The following is a 21,450-nucleotide window of genomic DNA, read 5'->3' on the forward strand; positions in this document are numbered from 1 at the left end:
AAAAATGCGACGAAGCAGCTGACATACGCTAATTGACATCCCCTTTTAATAAATGGCACGACTGTACTATAACGTGACAGAGGAGTGGTTAAACTACATTTCCCATTTCGGGGAAAAGTAAAGCCAATGGACACGTGGTTGTTTTGGTGACGTATCACGCATGGCCGTGCTGCTGTGCGCTGCTGCCTGCTGTCATCGAATCCGAGTCGAGCGGTCACACTGATGTGGTAATATGAGTGACAGCCTACTTGGCCATAGCCAGAATAAACATGTTTGATTTTTGCCGTAGTGCACGAGTTGCAGCGAAGTGATAGATAGCCCGCAATAACCGCGATAGAATAGATTTTTTTTGCTCCAAAAATAGGTTGGTTGGTAGGTACGCCGACCCGCGTCAACACGAAGGCCTTTGTAGCTTGCTTAGCTAGCGGCCGTCCCTGGTGCCAGTGATTTAACGGGGTTTTCCTTTTGTTGTTGTTCTTTTTTTTTTTTTTTTTAATGTATAGCTACAAATTAAGTCATCGGTTGCAGCAACACGGCGTCTAAACGATATCATCTTGTTCTCGATAATGGCGGACGAAGATGCGGTGGTCTTGCAGCAGAATCTGGACAGGTGAGTGTACCGCTAGCATTCTAATGGCGGCTACGTACCAGTATGTAAAAGCACAACAGTTGTCATCAATTGATGGCTAACAAGCGATAGTCTTTTACCACTGTTATGGTTATATGGAAACACCAACTTTTGCTGTTATATTTTACTGCTTGTACTTTACTTTGACCTGTTAACTAGAGTCATCCTGTTACTTCAGAGGAAGAGTTTTTTTTTTGGTGGTCATCCACATTCAAGGCTTTTGAAGTTTGTGGATTTGTTTAAGGCTAAATTTGAAAGGATTTAATGAAATTGAGCACATGGAATATGGCGAAATATAAAAGTTGTGTGTAAAATTCAAAGACCAATTGATTTGACCAACATTATCAGACAGCTCTTTTAAAGTCGATGGTATCATTTTCCTGTGACAAATATAAAAACAAAAAAAAAAGTTATGAATATTTAAAAGAGCTTAAAATACACAAATTTCTTGCCAACATGTTCATACAAAGACAATAGGGGTCAAGATTATAGGTCTGACCTGTTTGTTGAATCAGAGATAACTGTCATCTTTATCCTAATTTCAAAAGGCTGGTATCATTGGAAAGCTTGCTAAACACAGAAATGGCCAACCCGATGAACTGATGAAGCTAAAGTAAATATAGAAAGCTAAGTGACCTGGTTAACAAAATAATGGTCAGGAGCTGAACATAGTTTGCAAATGGGGAAAACTTTCTTCAGTTTGAGTACATTTTATGGGGTCTTGCATGCATGAAAATGTATCTTGCCGTTAATAGGGAGCCTCATAAGCAGTTACCCATCAGTGGCTCATTTTTCGTCAGTGGCACTGTGAGTGCATGCAGAACAGAAATATTGCTCTTAGGGAGTATTCACACCTGCCTCATTTGGTCCGCTTTAAATGAACCAGAGTTGGTTTCCCCCTTAGCCTGGACCTTTTGTGCAGGCGTGAGTACACACCAGCGAGTCCTGATGCTAACCCAACAACTGCTCCAAGACCTACTTTTTGAAGTGGTCTCGGTCCGCTTCCAAACGGACTCGTGCAGATCATTTGTGTTGTGAATACAAACCGGCCTCGATCCGACCCAACAAGTCAATATCCCATAGCTTATAACGATAGTGAATGTTGTACGTCACGGCCGTGTGTTTCCAGAAGTATAGATGGCCCCACGTGTAGCTCTCAGTCCTGACAGATACACTGAACAAAAATATAAACGCAACACTTTTATTTTTGCTCCCATTTTTCATGATCTGGACTCAAAGATCTAAAACCTTTTCTACATACACAAAAGGCCATTTCCCTCAAATATTGTTCACAAATCTGTGTTAGTGAGCATTTCTCCTTTGTCGAGATAATCCATCCCATCTCAGAGGTGTGGCATATAAAATGCTGATTAGACAGTGTGATTATTGCACAAAGTAACTGTATTCTGGTTACTCTCCTGGGGAAAGTAATGCATCACTTTATTCGTTACCCAAAATGGCGGAATTTGGGAGTAACCACTTTTACCGGCACCACTGTTCAGGTGACTTTTCCTTGATCCATTCATGGTTGAAGAATGGTTCAGAGCAGTAGCAGAGTAAAAACAGAACAGCCAAAGTCAAGTCAATGTATCACTGTACCTACTGCGTTACCTGGTGGAACCACTGGGCATTACAGCACAACCCAGTGGAACCACTTGGCATTATAGGACAAGTTCAAATGAATGCAGTCATGATTTTGATATGATTTGGGCGATTCTATACCAATCTTTGGCGGGTCGGATTGAAATGATCAATGGGCCGGATGTGGCCCGCGGGCCATAGTTTCCCCATCCCTGGTCTAGATGGAGGGAATTTTTCCAAATATCAGTCAGTATTAGCACATAACCTTTCGGCTTCTACTAGAAAGCTGAAGATGAAGGGGAATTTCATCTTTCAGCATGACTGACCCAAACACACATTCAAATCAACAAAAGAAATGAGCATGTCACGACGCACCGCACAGTATTACACAGCGCAGGCTTGGTGCATGAGAATCGCCTGTTGGGATAACTGGTATTTAAAGTAGGACTGCTAACATTGTCTTAAATGCAGTTTTCTTTTTCTTGGAAGTTGTAGGGTCTAACCCTTTGTCAAATCATATGCCTTTTACCCTTTCTGAAGAAGCTCTACAAAGCTTTTTCACTCATTTTTGCTAGGTTGTGGGCTAGCTATTTTACTACCTTATCACATGACCGAGACAAGCAGCTTGAGCTGTGTGGCACAGATGGATTCACCTGATTTTCAAAATAAATTATTTCAGACTCTGATCAATGAAATATTTTTTGTTCAATCTTTGGCCCAATAACAGATGTCCAACTGAATGGTGCCAGTCCGCACCCCAGTGGTCAGGGACCGCTGAGTTAAAGATACCGGAGGCCAGAGAAAGAAACACCGTTGATAGAGGGAGAGAATGATGTTTAACAGCATGTGATATTATTTTCTCCGAGGTTTTGCTGCAGTGTCTTTCTGCTTCATCATCTCACCTCCTGTCACTTGGCTTCAGCTTCGCTTGTCCTGATCTCAGCTAAATGAAGGACAACGTTGCTATACACTGCAAAATATTGTAGCATTTTCAGCACAGTATTGAAATGATAAACGGTCTCACAGCATGCAGGTGTGTGATGAAATATCATACATTTTACTGTAGTCGCAGCTTTAGTTTTGGATCTTGGCCAAGCAACATGTACACCATGATCACAAAGAAAGCGACTGCTAATTAAATATTGGATTACTACTGCCTATTAATGAAACAAACATTTACATACCCGACTTTCAAAGAACCCAAAAGGACAAACAGCCTGCCTGTAAAACAACAGCAACAACAAAAAAACATCGTCCAGTGACTGATATGATGACATGCTCAGACCTCTAAAAGTGAAAGGCCAGGAAATGTTCTAGAGTACACTAATAAATGCCATGGTCCCAAATAAGATCTCCCCGAGTGTGATTTATTTTGTGAAAAATGAACTTGTTTCACCTTCAAGGCATTGATAAAACAATTACAGGCACGTTAGGTTTCAACGACTTTTTAATTGTTATTATTATTATTTGTTATATCACATACTTTGCAGTGTAACTTGTAGGGACATATGTGATGTAACCTGGGTTATCATTCGTTTTACATCATCCTCTGCCATGCCACTCAACCTGTCAATTAATCAAAAAAATTTGATTGTCGAACACTTTACAAATATAGTTTTTGTAATCATCCGGATGTCAATTTGTCATTTAGTAGAACCATAAGGAGTTTTTAGATGTTTTGTTATTCCCATTCTTGTGCTGTCATGTCAATGCGTTGTAGTGTGTATCCCGTTTCCCAACCGTCACATCCATTGTGAAGTAAAAGCAGTCTTTGTAGGGTATCTTATATTCTCGAAAAATACTAGCGCTTGGCTTGTGAGATGGGACCCATGCCAAGGTACCACACTTATTTTTGTACACAGTGTTAATCATACATGCAAATCAGTCGCCGTGAAATTCACCGTTTTGAACTCAAAATAGGCCATTTCCGTGAATCGTACAGATCCGATGAGTTTTTCTGGGGGGGTCGCTGTCGTCATAGGCTGTTTCGTACTCCTTGAATGCTGGCAGCTAGATACATTCCACACATCCGCCATCCACACAGATGTAATTGTGAATATTACTCCGCGGCGAACTAATATGCTGGCACATCGGCCTGAGGTTCCGCCTGTGAGCTCGGGATCGGGTTTGGATAAATCACAGCAGTTGACGAGACCAGGAAAACACTTCCACCGCTTCTGCTAAGAAATAACTGTATTTTTACTCCATTACAATGATCTATATGTCTGTTGCTACTTTTATTTATCAATTATTGCTTATTTATCAACTATTTCGTGAGCGAGACTACGACTTAGACTTCCGGATTGGCGCTGTTTGCTCACCAATTAAACGACACAAGCAAGTCACATGACCTCACACAACGTCTTCTATTGGGGTTCCCGGGCATAGGAATTAAAACTAGATAAGCCAACCCGGCTGATCATCGTACCTACGTGGTGGACATGTTGGTAAGGCCATCGAAGGCGCACCCTTCCCCCTTTAACGTCCGCATGCTGTCCTCAGTCAAGGTCCGCCTTTCCTCTATATAAGCAGCGTGTCGGCAGGAAATGCTCCCAGTCGGTCAAGCGGCGCGCTCATCAAAGTCACACAACAACTTTTACAGATTTTGGAACTCGGTGCACACATAAGGTGCGCTGCGCCGCATTATAAGGGGCCCTCTCCATTTTGGAGAAAATTTTAAACTTTTAAGTGCGCTTTATGGTCGTGAAAATACGGTAATAATTTCCTGGAGGATGCATTTGGGATTAGCCTTTGAATTTGGTAATAGTGAAAAATGAAGTGAAACAGACAATGATTGTAGTCAATTCTTTTCCAGAATGCTTAAAGAGGAGGATGCTACTCATGTGGCACAGCTTGAAGCAGGCATCAGGTGCAGGTGAAGTTAGCCTGGCTCAAGTTGGAGGCCAAAACAAAAAAGAAATGAGGCAAATTTAATTTGAATCCTAAATTTGTACATCAACATGTACTTGTGCAGTATAAATATATGTTTTTCTGCGTGAAGAAAATTTATTTTGCCATATTGTACTCTTCAGAGTCTTCCATATTGCTTAATTTATGTTAAAATCGTAAACATTCTCTGTGGGAGCCGGGGGGATCCCCCCAGAGTCCTCCTACAATGTATTTTTTTCACCTTTTTCATGCCTTTGGTGTTTGCATGTCTGGTTAATCCAGCTCTGCAGTGATAGTGACACAACGAAAGTGAAGGATGAAGTTCTACTTGAATCAACAACAATGCAATGCTCGAAAGAACTTGCAGCATTTAAAGTGTGTCACAAGTAAATCTACTTAAAGCATACCTTTAAACTTAACATGCATACAGGAAAACCGTAGCTGGTATTAAGTGCTGTACATGGATACAAATGGATTTTTACTGTGAGTGTCCTTTATATTTAATGTAGACTGTTTTGATGCGAACACTGACCTTTGTGCGTGGACACTGGTTAAGTCCAGACATAAAAACAGTAAACGCTGCAACATGTCTTTTTTTCTGAGAGTTGCACACAGCTATAATGAAAAGCAATCATTTCTGAATTATGTTTGATCTTACAAGCCAAATGTTTTCACCTTGATTATTGTTGTTGCACAGAGGCATTCTTTTTCTGGAGTTCTGTTAACCTATGTAGAGGCAAAAGGTGAGCTATAGGTTCAGGTTTCGCACGTAGGATTGCATTTCGCTGGTGGTTTATTAAATCCTGTCCTGCTGAGGAGCTGGGTTACCTGAATAGGAGCTAATGAATCTGTGAGAGCACTGTGTTTTGTACCCCCCTCTGTGCCCATTGCCGCTGTTTTCACTCTTGACAGCTTTTTAGCTCCCCAGTCACAGCTTTTCTGTTGTAATATTTTCATTTATCACTCAAAACTAGAAGGTGACAGATTACCCTCAAGATCTCCTTTAGACCTATGGAAGTAGCTATGAGTAAGATAATGCACCTAAGGTACATTGTAACCACACTGAGTGAAAATTACAAAAGCACAACTGTCTGTTACCATTTACTGTGTCAAGTAGCTGAGTGACAACCCAAAGAAGGGGGATGTTGTAGCTCTGTTAAGATAGTTGACCGATGCATGAACGAAGACCTAAAGTTTACGTCAGACTTAGATTTACATGTAGCAGTGAGCTAGCTGTGCCACTTGGAGCATAAAAGCCTATTCTCCTGCATGATTGCTTTAGTCAACAATTTGGAAGCTACCAGACGTGGCACTAAAACAATTTTGCCACTCAGAATCTTGAATTTGCTAAATTGAGCAGGGCAGATGAAGTCCATTCATTGTTGAAGCGGGGTACACCCTGAACTGGTTGTCAGCCAATCGCAGGGCACATATAAACAAACAACCATGTGCACTCACATGCACACCTAAGGGACATTTAGAGTTGTCAATTAACCTACCATGCATGTTTTTGGGATGTGGGAGGAAACCAGAGTGCCTGGAGAAAACCCACGCAGGCACGGGGAGAACATGCAAACTCCACACAGGCGGGGCCAGGGATTGAACCCTGTTCCTCAGAACTGTGAGGCAGACGCTCGAACCAGTCATCCACCATGCCGCCTTGTTGAAGCTTTATAGGTGGAATTATTTTCTGTTCATGCCTGATGTGCAGCTTAAGTTGCTCAGCTGTCTGAGGTCTGTGTTTTTGTATTTTGCACTTCATAATTCGCTACACAATGGGAGACGGGTCTGGACTGCTGGGAGGTCAGTCTCGTACTCGCACTGCGAAGCCACACTGTTGTAACACGTGCAGAAAGTGGCTTGGCATTGTCTTGCTAAAATTTAGCAGGGAAGTCCCTGAAAAAGATGTTGCTTGGATGGCAGCATACAGTGCCACCAGAAAGTATTCACACCCCTTCCATTTTTCCACATTTTGCTATGTTACAAACTTATTCTAAAGCTGATTTGAGTATAGTTTTTTTTTTTAACATTTTGAAGACCGTTGTGCAAATGTATTGAATATGTAAACATTTAAACATAAAAGGTCCATAAATATTCACACCCTTGGCTTGATATTTTGTTGAAGCACCTTTGGCAGCAATCACAGCCTAATTAGACGAAGTGGCACTTGTAGCATACAGTCCCCTCCAAAGGTATTGGAACGGCAAGGTCAATTCCTTTTTTGTTGTTGTTGTATACTGAAGACATTTGGGCTTCAGATCAAAAGATGAATATGTGGAAGTTCTGAGTTCCAGCTTTTATTTCATGGCATTTCCATCTAGATTTGTTAAATAGGACAGAGCACCTTTTGTTTAAACCCAACCACTTTTCAAGTGCGCAAAAGTCCTGGAACATGTGACTGATGGGTGTTTCTAGTTGGGTCAGGTGTTGCCTTTTAGATTGATTGGTTAAACAGTACTTATTTTTGGCTGTGGTTTTCACCTCTAAAAACTGCATTTGCTGTTAAGCAAACATGAAGACCAGAGAGCTGTCTATGGGAGAAAATAAAACTATTTTGAACCTAGGAGAAGAGGGAAAATCAATCAGAGCAGTTGCACAAACATTGGGCGTAGCCAATTCAACAATGTGCAATGTCGTGGAAAGAAAAAAGAAACTTCTGGTGTACTGAGCGACAGACATTGAACAGGTCGGCCAAGGGTATCAACAGCAGTTGATGACAGAAAATTTTTGAGAGCTGTGAAGAAACACCCAAAGTCAACATGTTGTCAGTGACATCACTGCCAACCTCCACAGGGCAGGGGTGAAGGTGTCACAATCCACTGTTTGAAGAAGACTTCGAGAAAAATATACAGGCCGTACCACAAGATGTAAACCACTCATCAGCAAAAAGAATCTGTAGGCCGAATTGGATTTTGCAAAGTAGTACAGAGTTGAGCCACAAAAGTTTTGGAACAAAGTTTTATGGACTGATGAGACCAAGATTAACCTCCACCAAAGTGATGGAAAGGCCAAAGTATGGAGAAAGAAAGGATCTGCTTATGACCCAAAACACACAAGCTCATCTTTGAAGCATGGTGGAGGTAATGTCATGGCTTGGGCTTGCATGGCTGCTTCTGGAACGCGCTCACTTAGTCTTTATTGATCATGTAACTCATGATGCAGGCAGCAGAATGAATTCTGGTCTATAAATCCATTTTGTCTCGCAATTTACAGAAAAATGCATTCAAACTAATCGGGAGAAGCTTCATCATGCAACAAGACAATGACCCAAAACACACTGCCAACACAACAAAGGACTTCATCAGCGGGAAAAAGTGGAAGGTCTTAGACTGGCTAAGTCAAGCACTGGCCCTTAACCCAATAGAGTATGCATTTTACCTCCTGAAGAGGAAAGTGAAGGAAGAAACCCCCAGAAACAAACAAGAACTGAAAGAGGCTGGAGTTAAGGCCTGGAAAAGCATTTCAAATGAAGAATGCAAGTCTGGTGAAGTCAGTTGGTCGCTGGCTTGATGCAGTTATTGCAAGTAAGGGTTATGCCACCAAATATTAAATGTTATTCACTTTAAGTTAATTTGTCTGTTCCAATACTTTTGCTTACTTGAAAAGTGGTTGGCTCCAAACAAAATGTGTTCTGACCTGAGTTGTTGAACACATCCAGATGTAAATGCCATGAAATAAAAGCTGGAAGTCTGAACCTTTGTCTCCTATTCATCTTTTGATATGAAACCCAAATGTCTTCAGTATACAACAAAAAAAAAAAAAGGAATTGACCTTGCCGTTCCAATACCTTTGGAGGGGATTGTATGCTACAAGTGCCACTTCGTCTAATTAACTTTATCTATTAATCTCTGCATGCACATACATTCATCAACTTGACCTTTATGGCAGTTTTATTGATTTTTGAATTCACATTTGATCTGTATTCCAGCTTATGCTTTGTCTTCATCAGACCTGTCATTATGTATTTGTTTTAGGAGCTGCTGGGTATGCTTCGCAACAGACGAGGATGATCGCACAGCAGAGTGGGTGCGTCCATGTCGCTGCCGGGGTTCCACCAAATGGGTCCACCAGGCCTGCCTTCAGCGCTGGGTGGATGAGAAGCAGCGTGGCAACAGCACAGCCCGTGTAGCCTGTCCACAGTGCAATGCAGAATATCTCATTGTCTTTCCCAAACTGGGTAAGTGGCACATTGGAAACGATCCAAGGGGGCTGGTGAAAGTAGCTGCAGGATTAAAAATTGCAGAAGCACAAGCTTTACTTTTTATTTGTTAGCATTATGTTAAGCTGCATTTTTTTCATGACTTGTTTGGCAGGAACATTTTAGACCTTGGTATAAGCTGTTGATTGCAGAAGCTATCGATCCATCATGAGTGTATATTTTTTAAGATTTATGAGACACAGCGGGCTGTTCAATTGTTACAGTGTATAGCTACTGGCTACTTGTCAATGTGATCCACCGATTTTCAAACACCAGCTATATGACTTGACAGGAGGCCCAAGCCTGCTTGTGAGAATCTCCTTAATATCCAGTTTTCTTGTCCTAAATATCCAGCCATCATGTGTTAGACATTGGTACAAGGGTGTGGTAACAATAATGTTTAAAACACATATTTAAGCCTAATAGTGCACACTTGTCACAGACTTATTTGTCAGCCACAGGGCCACTCGAATTTTATCTTCAAACAGCAAGATTCTGCAATGTGAGATGGGACCTGGCCTCAAGACAATGTTGTCTGCAGGAAGCCTGAAAGGTTCATTTATATTTATAGAGACCAAGGCTGTGCTGTCACTCAGTAAGGTGCTATAAGCAGAAGGTTCAGCTCACTTCCTTCGCCCCAGTAAATAACCTGCTGCATGTGATATTTAGCACTTGGCTGGAAGCTTGCTATTTTTAGATGAAAGTGTTAATTATCAACCAGATTATTTGGTGCTAAGAGTCCCTGAGGAACTCATAATTACTGGTGTATCAATTTTAACACTGACAAACAACGATGTTTAAAGCTCTTATTTGGGAGAAGCAATGATGTTCAAGTATGAATTCCGTGGTTGATTTAATTGTGGAGTGAATATGAGCTGTTGAAGGCATTATAGTTTAAAAAATATTCTGGTAAAATATTCTTTAATTATAAAATATGCCTTGATTGATAATAACACTGTCAATAAACACTTGATGTCATCATATAACTCTGGCCATCAGCGCACCTCACTTGACCTAATTTCAGCCAGCCTCAAAGGATTAACTGTATTGCTTTTCCTTTGGCCTTTTGTCATACGTTTTCTGAAAAAAAACATAATTGAAGAAGGATACAGACCGAATTTTACATAAGCAGCCCAGTAAGGACTCCTATCCTTGTGGATCCAGTGTTACATTGTATTTCGGTGCCATGCCAGTTGGAGATGATTGCCAGTTTGCCATGTGGAAGACTCAGTGACATGATGTTTAGTATTGATGAGTTTATTTTGGTAGATTTCTACTTCCTGTTTTTGTTCTTATTCCTATTCTTGCTGGTTTTGACAAGTTGTGAATAAAGACTTGGAAATGGATATTCTTTAACTGGTGTGCATTTGAGTCCGATATGCTCGGCTGATTGACAAGGAAGAGCAGTGAGTGAGGAAGTACAGTCGTGCTCACCATTATTGGCACCCCTTAATTTTTGCATAACCTGTATAATACCTTCAGAAATAAATGGAAATATACCCAGCTATCTTTGGGCGGGAGGCGGGGTACACGCTGAACTGGTCGCCAGCCAATCGGAGCAGCTTCCCCCAAAGATTTTCAATTGTATTGAGATCAGCACTCATTGCTGGTTATTTAAAACAGTCAATTTTTTCCTTTTCAACCATTCCTGTGTACTTTTGGATGTGTGCTTTGGGTCTTTGTCTTGCTGGGGAACCCATGATCTTCACCTCAAACAAAGTTTTCTTCCTCTGGGTAAGAAATTTCACTCTAAAATCTCTAAAAATTTCTTATTTCATGATGCGTATGATTCAGTCAAGGCTTCCAGTACCAGACTTAACAAAGCAGCCCCACAGCATTATAGATCCTCCACCATATAAGGCTTCATTGCGCCATTTGTAAACATACTGTTTGTGTGCATCGCCAAAAAGCAGTTTTTGTTTCATCTGTCCATAAAATATTATCATTTGCTCTTTCGTGTCAAACACAAGTTCTCGATAGAAAAACGTTTCACTTGATTTGTTTTCTTCAGGAGATATTACACATTTAGTACTTAAACTCCTTGGGTGCCAATAATGGTGCGCACAACTGTAGGTTGTCACATTAGCTTCTCAAATTAGCCTCTAGCTGACTAGCCACTAACTGGCTAGCATCCGAATGCTTGTTACTTGTATTAAAAAAAAAAAAAAAGTTTTTTTTAAGAAGAACACTTTCAAAGTATGTTTTATTCTTGCCAGCATATTAATAGAATGATTAGAGGTTTTTCTTCAGTATTAGGGTGTGTGCGGTGTTAAAATCGGTAGTAAGATTCAAATGTAGCCTCACCTCACAAATCCCGCTGTCAGACCAAATCCAGGCTCCACTAACACGCACAAGCGCGATTGTCAAACCTGGCCATTCATAATGGCATGCGATTAATGAAAATGCGTGGTTGTAATATTTACAGTAGTCACAGAGAACACATATCCAGCTTCGATAAGATAACCTTTGTTAGTCTCACACTGGGGAACATTTCAAGAAATTAGTAGCACTAGCATTAATCTAGCATTTCCACTGTAAACAAACCATTACCCACAGCTGCTATGTTGATAGCATGACTTATTCTTACTATAATGCGAAATGTTATTTTTTGAAGTTGTTTTTTTTTTTTAAATGTAAAAACAATCGAAAAGAAGTGATACATTTTCCTGTCAAGTAGAAATGTTGCTAATTCCATGTTGCTTCTGAATCCTCTAAGTTGCCTCAGGTCCCTTTGCTCTGCTTCTGTTTGCTAGTCTTATACTCAGTTATTGGCAAATGAGAGAGGGTCATTTTTTATTTTTATTTTTGTTTTGTTTCTGGAGTTGGATATTCGGCCATAGTTTCAGCAAAGCTCCTGAAGCCCAAAGTAACAGTTCAGGGCGACACTACTGGGTGGTGCCTGCTTCAAGTGTGTCCGCGAGTGCATGAGAAATGATTGAAACCTTGTCAGTCACACCTTCTGTCTCTGATTGGTTGTTGTTCCTCTGGTGCAGTGGTTTGTTGCAAATTAAATTAGAGGCTCAAGATGGATCCAGAGAGGGCTTGTTTAATTTTTTGTTTTTGTTTTTTAAAGATCATTTTGCTTATACAGGTCATACTGACAATAAAAAAAAAAAAAAAATCAGCTTTATTCATTTTTTTTTTTTGATTCCGCAGTCTCCCTTTAAATATGATATTTGCGATTTTATGCTGGTAACAGTTTTGACTCTGTATTCGTCCACATATAATCTCAGTGGGACAAACTGTCATTTGACCAGCATCACAAGATGAATTGTCCTTGACTTTGGATGTTCCACGGTAATAGTAAATCAAAATGAATTTCAAATGCCCTGCGATTGGCTAGTGACCAGCCTAGGGTGTACCACAAAGTCAGCTCAGAAAGGCTCTAGTTTACCTGTGACACATGATATCAAAAATAGAATGATGGATAAATCTTTAAAATATAATAATTGAAAATGCTCTCAAAGAAAGTATCACTAACATGTGCATTCACAGTTTGAATTATTCTTTTTTTTAAATGTCATTTAAATTTTTTAAATGGATTTTTAAAATTACCTACTAATGACCTATTGGTGGTGTTCTGAAAGAAGTTGAAACCCTGTTTCTAAGTTAACTGTCCAATTGTCATGTTATCCACAGAAGGCTTTTGTAGGAAGCACAATAAGAATGTAGTGATTCCAAGTTTTCAAATCTTTTTTTTTTTTTTCATTTTTTTTAAAATGAATTCCCATTTTGGGGTCTTTATCATTATATTCGGGGCACTTTCTTTGTGTCAAATATTGTCAGCCTACCACCTATAAGTTTAGTTTTTAAATTTAAACATTTGGTCAGTAGCGTTTTAGTGATTATTATTTACACGTTCTTATAGCGGCCACTTACCATCTGCATGCTAGCGCTGGATGATTGAATTGGCAGATGTGAGGAGAGTCATCCTTTTGTGAAAACAGTTCAGTAATCAACTTCTCTGGAATTATCTTTGGAATCATTGGTGTAATAGAAACCTTTGAATTGGAGTCATGAGAAGATCATAAGATCAGCTGTCTTTACATTTTTCACTGAATCACCTAATACATTTTTAGGGACGGTGGGGTAAGAAATTATGTACAGCTTACCTGCTGATTTAAAATAAAGTCTCCTAGCCCCACTGTCTGGTGTCAGACAGAAGCGTGAGTGTAGTACTTTGAGTTTGGGAGTGGGGAGTTGGAAGTAAACTGGGTCAAGTAAGAGCTGATAAAGCAGCTCATCAAAAGCTGAGCAGAGTGGGGTGTGATGCTGCTTCTGGTAAATTGAATTGTGACAGGGATGCGTCTCATGTCGGGCATTTTCTTTAGTAGTTCAACACGTAAACTTTCACATGGCTAGTCAAACGATCAGTCATGAGCAGTGAAGAAAACTGCGATATTGCAACTGGTTCGTAGGGACGGCTCTCTGACAAAATGAAATTACATTCAAAGATCAACTTGAAATTGCACCTGTCAGAGTGCTGTCAAGCGGCTGTTATCTCAAGTCATTTTTTTTTTATCTCAATTGAGTCTGGAGAAGATGTCATAAAGCAACACTTTTGAGAGAAATGATATTGTAAGATTGACCTATTACACATCTTTCAAGATATAAAATTCACATTATATATTATATATACAGTGGGTACGGAAAGTATTCAGACCCCCTTAAATGTTTACATTTTTTATATTGCAGCCATTTGTCAAAATCATTTAAGTTCATTTTTTTTTTTTACACAATGTACACACAGCACCCCATATTGACAGAAAAAAATGGAATTGTTGAAATTTTTGCAGCTTTATTAAAAAAGAAAAACTGAAATATCACACAGCCATAAGTATTCAGACCCTTTGCTCAATATTTAGTGGAAGCACCCTTTTGAGCTCATACAGCCATGAGTCTTTTTTGAGAATGATGCAACAGGTTTTTCACACCTGGATTTGGGGATCATCTGCCATTCCTCCTTGCAGATCCTCTCCAGTTCTGTCAGGTTGGATGGTGAACGTTGGTGGGCAGCCATTTTCAGGTCTTTCCAGATATGCTCAGTTGGGTTTAAGTCAGGGCTCTGACTTTCTCCCATCTCCCGATTGCATCTCTGGAGCTCAGCCACAGTGATCTTTGGGTTCTTCTTTACCGCTCTCACCAAGGCTCTTCTCCCCCAATTGCTCAGTTTGTCTGCACGGCCAGCTCTAGGAAGGGTTCTGATCATCCCAAACGTCTTCCATTTCAGGATTATGGAGGCCACTGTGCTCTTAGGAACCTTAAGTGCAGCAGAAATTTTTTTGGTAACCTTGGCCAGATCTGTGCCTTGCCCCAATTCTGTCTCTGAGCTCTTCAGGCAGTTCCTTTGACCTCGTGATTCTCATTTGTTCTGACATGCACTGTAAGGTCTTATATAGACAGGTGTGCGGCTTTCCTTATCAAGTCCAATCAGTATAATCAAACACAGCTGGACTCCAACGAAGGTGTAAACCATTTTAAGGATGATCAGAAGAAATGGACAGCACACGAGTTAAATGAGTGTCACAGCAAAGGGTCTGAATACTTATGGCTGTGTGATATTTCAGTTTTTCTTTTTTAATCAGCAAAGATTTCAACAATTAAATTTTTTTCTGTCAATATGGGGTGTTGTGTGTACATGGAGGAAAAAAATTAACTTAAATGATTTTAACAAATGGCTGCAAAATTTAAGGGGGTCTGAAAACTTTCCGTACCAACTGTACGTAACACATTTTTGAGTGGTGATGTAGTAGCCCTACACAACAAGCAACACCTCCAAAGTATAGTGTACAATTGCAGTTTTTGTTGTTTTCTGTAAAATAACAATGTCGGGTGTAAAGCAAAGAGAAGGATTATATACTTATGAATCTTTGTTGTAAATCCAGATTCATAGCTCTATTTTTATGTTTACACGAGATGCTCTGGGTTTTCTATTGTATCACCTTAAAGTCAGAAAGGTGAGTTTCACGCAGTTCAGCCGCATCACTACTGCAGTGACTCTGTTTTCTTGCAGCCTTTATTTTATTGCAGTGGTTGTAAAGGCACAAGGGCCCTGGACTGTTGTACATTATACCTTCCTTACACAGCCTGTTGTTGAGTGAGTATTCCTTGTTTGACTACACATGCTGTGCCTTAATTAGTTGTCAATGTAATAGCAAGTTCACAGCTTGCTCACACTGACACCTTTCAATTTAGGGGATGGAATAATGAGAGTTGGATGGGAGTCTTCATCTTCTCAGGGTTACTGCCGAGCTCATCTCATTTCCACAGACTGCCCGCTGTGAAACCCCACAGCCACATATCAGCTTTTCTATTTACCCAGCTTTTGTTTATTGTAATAGAAGTGTGGCGCAAGGAGCGATGGAAGCGGGTCGTTGTGTAGTCATTTTCCTGTGTGGCAGTACTTCCATCGGCACCTGCTGCAGAGCCAAAGCGAGCCGATCTCAGCACTGCTCAGAGGCCAGCGTGTCCTCGGTTGCTCCTCCTTTGCAGTCACTCTGTGCACATGGCAACAACAGCACAGCTGAACAGAAGAAGAAGGCGACTTTATTGATCCCACAGCGGGAATTCACTGCCAACAGTCTGACAAACATGCACTCACACCCACACATGCACTGCTGAAGCATTGCAGTTTCTACCCCCGTTTTTAATTATCTTAATTACAAAATCGCCTGTCAGTGGATTTAATGAAATGCTTGGCTCTTCGTCCTGTTCGTCCGTCGGCTCATTAATGGGTGACCCAATTTGCTCCAGCCGTGGCGGCGTAATGCTCAGGCAGGGAGAGAGCGGAAGGCATTCATACGCTGTCATCAAAATAAGCCACATAAATGTGCTCAAGCATCACAAGATCATTCCGGAACTACATTTAAACACAGGTGTAGTAGATCTGGGAAGTTGCAAAAGACTGGCAGCAGGTGATGAGTCTGCAATAACGCCACATGTTAAAATGCAATGTCACAGTTTTAAAAGAGTCCAATGTGGAGAGAGTAGCAACCCTACTTTATGTGTAACACTTGGTCTGCTTCTGTAAATACAAAGTCTGTCTCATGGCCAAAAATAATCCCATAAATTCAGAATAACCCTCTCTCAGAATCCGTAAATGTTTTCATGTATTTCCTCTGCCACCTCCGTTCCCACACTTGAACACTTGATCTGCCAGCAAATGTAAATGTTGGGGCTGTTGGTTTTACAGCTTTGATTTCATCCTCATGCTGCAGAAAAATAGCTGTTCAGGCTTCACATCAGAGTGGCCATTCAGCCCCAACATTAAGAAGACCCAGTGGTGGTTTGAAATGAAGAAAAAACAAAAAAAAACCAAAGGGGTAGCTTTTGTCATTATTTTCACTCAAGACAGTTATTAATGGGTTTAATTTGCTGTACTCTCTGCTGTCACGTGGTTCCAGTCAGACTTGTGTGAAAAGTGTACTGTACCACCTAAGCACTTACCATGCTAGCTCAGAGGTTAGCATGGCTTTGCCATCTTTTCCTGTTGTCTTCTTGCTTGGTGTGTACCACTTGAACTCTGTTCATTCTGGGATGTGGTTGAATCATGAAATTGGGGAGAATCTCGGGCAAAAGTGTTTTTCCTCGGAAATGGGAAACTAAATCACTTGACCTTTAGAAAAGCATCTTCAAAATGGCCCAGGTGTTGTCGAATCAACACAGGTAATTAATTACATTTGGAAGGACTATATTTTCATAGTCCTGCTCAGAATTGGAAGATTCCTTTCAAATGGATTCCCTTATAGGGAGCTCATTTTTGTTTCCTATACCGCATTATGTAACGCTGGAAACAGAGTTATGTCCCCAAATTTTGATTAACACGTCCCCCCCGGCTGACCGACCAACCCCCACCCTAAATTTGTTTCCATCAAAGCTGAACATTGCTACTCTTGCAAAGGCAGAATATTTTATTTAGCACTTGTATTTGATATAATTGAATTGTGCAAGTGGTCATAATGTTGTGATACTCCTCATTGAGTTTTGATGTTTCTCTCAATCAGGTCCTGTGGTCTACGTACTGGACCTGGCCGACCGACTCATCTCGAAAGCCGGACCCTTCGCTGCCGCTGGCATCATGGTGGGGTCCATATATTGGACTGCTGTCACGTACGGCGCCGTCACTGTCATGCAGGTCTGACTAATGGAGTCCGTACAAGTTCGCTATTTAAACCATGAAAGCACCTTCGCTCTCCTGCTTTTGGTTCTTACTGTACTTTAGCTGGAATTTTATTGCTGTTGTCATTTAAGACACGTGTCAATTAGGAATCAAATTATTAAAAAGATCTCAAGAAGATTGCAATTATGAAGATGTAGTAAAATGCCCAGTGCAATACAATGTGGTCGTTTACCTTGTCCCGTCTGCAGGTGGTGGGCCACAAGGAGGGTCTAGATGTTATGGAGAGGGCTGACCCGCTCTTCCTTCTCATCGGCCTGCCCACCATCCCTGTCATGTTGATCCTCGGCAAGATGATCCGCTGGGAGGATTACGTCCTGCGCCTGTGGAGGAAGTACTCGAACAAGCTGCAGATCCTCAACAACATCTTTCCTGGTCAGCATGCACAGTCCTCCCTCATCATATCGGGGTAGACTTTATCGCAGATTTTTAAATCTTATACATCAAATTTTACTGTGGGATTTTGCGGTGATCATTTCCCCACATGAACAAATGTTACTACTCCACTTAGAAATAAGCGCGAGCCAGGAGGAAAGATTTATAAAAAAAAAAAAAAAAAAAAAAAAAGCAGAACTGGCTTACACCACTGCACGTCTACGGTAAAGTAAACAGCTAATTTGATATAGCCAATCACGACTAGTTAGAACAAATTGCAATCCCTTTTCTGTCAATATGGGGTGCTGTGTGTACATTGAAGGGAAAAATTTTAACTTAAAATGATTTTAGCAAATGGCTGCAATATAACATCCATCCATCCATTTTCCTGGAGCGTATTCCAGCTATAATCGGGCAGGAGGCGGGGTACACCCAGAACTGGTTGCCAGCCAATCGCAGGGCACATACAAACAAACAACCATCCGCACTCACATTCACACCTACGGGCAATTTAGAGTCTCCAATTCATGCATGTTTTTGGGATGTGGGAGGAAACCGGAGTGCCCGGAGAAAACCCACGCAGGCACGGGGAGAACATGCAAACTCCACACAGCCGGGGCCGGGGATTGAATCCCGGTCCTCAGAACTGTGAGGCTGACGCTCTAACCAGTCGTCCACCGTGCCGCTGCAATATATCAAAGAGTGAAAAATTGAAGGGGGTCTGAATACTTTCCGTACCCACTGTACCTGCACGTTGTATTGGTATTATGCATTGATTCAAATTATATATGAATGATAAAATGAATGTTTGGTACTTTGTGGATTTACATTTATTGCGGCGGGTTCTGGAGTGTAACCCTACTGTACGTTCCAGGGAAATGCTGTAACTCCGTTGGCAAACACTTCTGCTGTAGGCTACACTCTCTCTCTTCACTTTGTGAGCGGAACATGAAAGGAATGCATTCATTCCTTCGTTTTCTGTAGTGCTTGTCAGCTGGAGCCTATCCCAACTGACTTTGGGCAAGAAGCGGGTTACACCCTGGACTGGAAACCAAATTCAAATAACATTTTACACTCACATTAGAGCAATTTAGAGCAGGAGTTGGCAGGCCCGTGGGCCACAAATTCGGCCTGTTCTGTTTTTTTAATCCTGCTGACTGAAGCATGGGGAGAACAGGTTTACACAGGAGACTGAGCTGAAAGTGGAACCCAGAAAAGTCAGTCATTGTTGCGTTGCTTCGTAAGGAATCAACACAGGGCTCTATTCTACTCGCCGTGGAGGCCATGCCTCTATGGTGTTTAACATTTAATTTCCCTCATGGGATGAATAAAGTATCCATCCAACCATCCAGAAGCATTAAGCTAGCAGAGGAACATATGGTTCGATCATTTTGGTGTTCAAGTCTCTTATATCAGGTTTACAGTAAACTCTGACCACGAGTGACAAACAGCTTGAAGCAAGTATGCGTTGCCTCTTATTTGAAGAATTGTCTTTTCATTTCCTCAAAGTGATATTGTTCAATAGTGAGAAGGAATACATGAAAGTGTTTATTTTAAAAAAGGTTAAATGTGTTGAAAGAGTCTGGGAGTGGGAGTTTATTTGAAACATGTTTCTTTGTCTAAATCACAGATTTTCACCAGGTTTCACTGTAATTTCATCCACCGTCAATGAAGTCAGAACTCAAGCTAAGTTTTCCATTGCGTGCGTCTCCACAGGGATCGGCTGCCCAGTCCCTCGCATCCCGGCCGAGGCGAGCCCCTTGGCCGATCACGTCTCCGCCACTCGGATCTTGTGTGGCGCGCTGGTGTTCCCCACAATCGCCACCATTGTGGGCAAGCTCATGTTCAGCAGCGTTAACTCCAACCTGCAGAGGACCATCCTGGTGTGTGGAGCCACACTCACACACGCACACAGAATAAATCATTTCACCAGGGGCTTGTGTACTTCTGGGTGGCAAAAGTTGGAGCTTTCTCCAGTGGCACTGCAAGTGAACAAAGCGTTGAATAGCTTAAATCAGGGGTGTTCAATTGATTGTTGAAAAGGGCCACATGAGAAACTGGAACGGCTGTCGATGGGAACATGCTAACCATAACTGTATTCCTTGTTTTAATAAGCTGCTGTTTTTGTGAATATCAGACAGTACAACCTCAAACATGTTTTTGTTTTAGTTTGGCGGACACTCTCATCCTGCCACCCTGAAGTACAGTGAAGGGTGTACTTTATAAACATCATGAAAAGCTGTCAATGTCCATGTCCTTCACAGGGAGGAATCGCCTTTGTGGCCATAAAGGGGGCGTTCAAAGTGTACTTCAAACAGCAGCAGTACATGCGGCAAGCCCACCGCAAGATCCTCAACTTCCCTGAGCAGGAGGAAGCCTGAGGACCTGAGCAAATGTAGACCCACGGTGGATGAGGTGTCAGTCAGTGTCACCATCCCACAAATGACCTTCACACCACTGGAATCCTGCCAACTCTGTTTTTAAACCTCTACTTCACTCTGCTGAAAATGGACAACACACGCACACCAGAGAATGTGTACACTACACCTACAGCTGCGAGGACTGTAAAACTTCAAGTGTATTTTAAGGAGAAGAAATGTAAGGCATGTAGAAGGTTTTATAATAATAAATTGTTTTATAACATTTACTGGAAAAGTCCCCATTGCCTGTGTTTGGGGTGTTTCTATTGGGAGTCACTACAGTGTTTGGGATGTTTGAAAGATAAAATGTTAATTGTAGTTCAAACACAACCAGGAATCTTCCTTTGTGCTTTTCCTCCTCAAGCTGCTCCCAAGAGAACAATGTGAACACATTTTGCGTTTTCAGGCCTTGGCAGCCTACACCTTGATTGTCTGGAAGTCTCGTAATAATAATCGCATCTTATAAAATTACGAATTTTTACCCAAAGGGACGCGCAAACACAGACAGTCCCATGGGAACGTAAAAGCGAGGATACAATTTTGATGAAACACTTTTTTTTCATCATGTGATCAACTCTATTCCAAGATGGTTGTCACTGTAGACACCTGAATGTTGTAATGGGAAACACGTCTTCAGGACTTGTGGAAAAATTGAAAAGGCTCATTTATTCATTCACTCAGCTGCCATCCAATACCGTTGACTCAAATGTTGCACGAGCAACACTTAGGAATGTGAATTGGGTCAAGTTTAGAAAAGATTTACCACAAGTAGGTTTCACTGCTTGATTTTTACAAAATTGTGAGAGAGTGGAGCTGTGGCTGCAATAAAAGCTGTTTTCCCTCAGAGGAGACGGTCCGTACATGTAACTTTGTGAAAAGACACTTTGGAATATTTAACTTGCACGCGTAAGCTTGGCAAGCTTTCCCTGCACACAGTTTTGAGTTCAATCCTTTCTCTGTTCTGTGAATAAATGTATTTTTCCAATTACAAATGATGTGTTGTAATATTTAAGAACACAGCAGCATCTTAAAACGTAGGGAAATACTGAGCTGCAGCTGTATTAGCTTCCTCTCCTGGGAATAATTTGTGTATGTGTGGTTACAAAGTTGAAAATTGAAATGAACTGGGGAATTTATTATCTTTCAAATGTAGATGTCTTCTTAACATTAAGTTGGAGAACAA

At 41.2% G+C, this 21,450-nt stretch overlaps 1 protein-coding gene across 2 annotated transcripts; it reads left to right on the top strand.

Annotated features, from left to right (window-relative positions):
- The first annotated feature begins 121 nt into the window (after positions 1–121).
- On the top strand, positions 122–21,259 carry marchf5 (membrane-associated ring finger (C3HC4) 5). 2 transcript variants are annotated; one of them, XM_061789306.1, is made up of 7 exons: positions 122–227; positions 504–610; positions 9,073–9,275; positions 17,300–17,430; positions 17,664–17,847; positions 19,564–19,730; positions 20,112–21,259. In XM_061789306.1, the coding sequence occupies exons 2-7, from the start codon at positions 567–569 to the stop codon at positions 20,226–20,228; spliced, it is 846 nt and encodes a 281-aa protein (XP_061645290.1). In that variant the 5' UTR covers positions 122–227; positions 504–566; the 3' UTR covers positions 20,229–21,259. The 2 variants fall into 2 exon arrangements, with proteins under 2 accessions (XP_061645290.1, XP_061645289.1); XM_061789305.1 differs by having other exon boundaries at positions 133–372.
- The last annotated feature ends 191 nt before the right edge of the window (positions 21,260–21,450 follow it).

Source organism: Phyllopteryx taeniolatus, chromosome 11 (assembly GCF_024500385.1).
Source record: "Phyllopteryx taeniolatus isolate TA_2022b chromosome 11, UOR_Ptae_1.2, whole genome shotgun sequence".
NCBI lineage: Eukaryota > Metazoa > Chordata > Actinopteri > Syngnathiformes > Syngnathidae > Phyllopteryx > Phyllopteryx taeniolatus.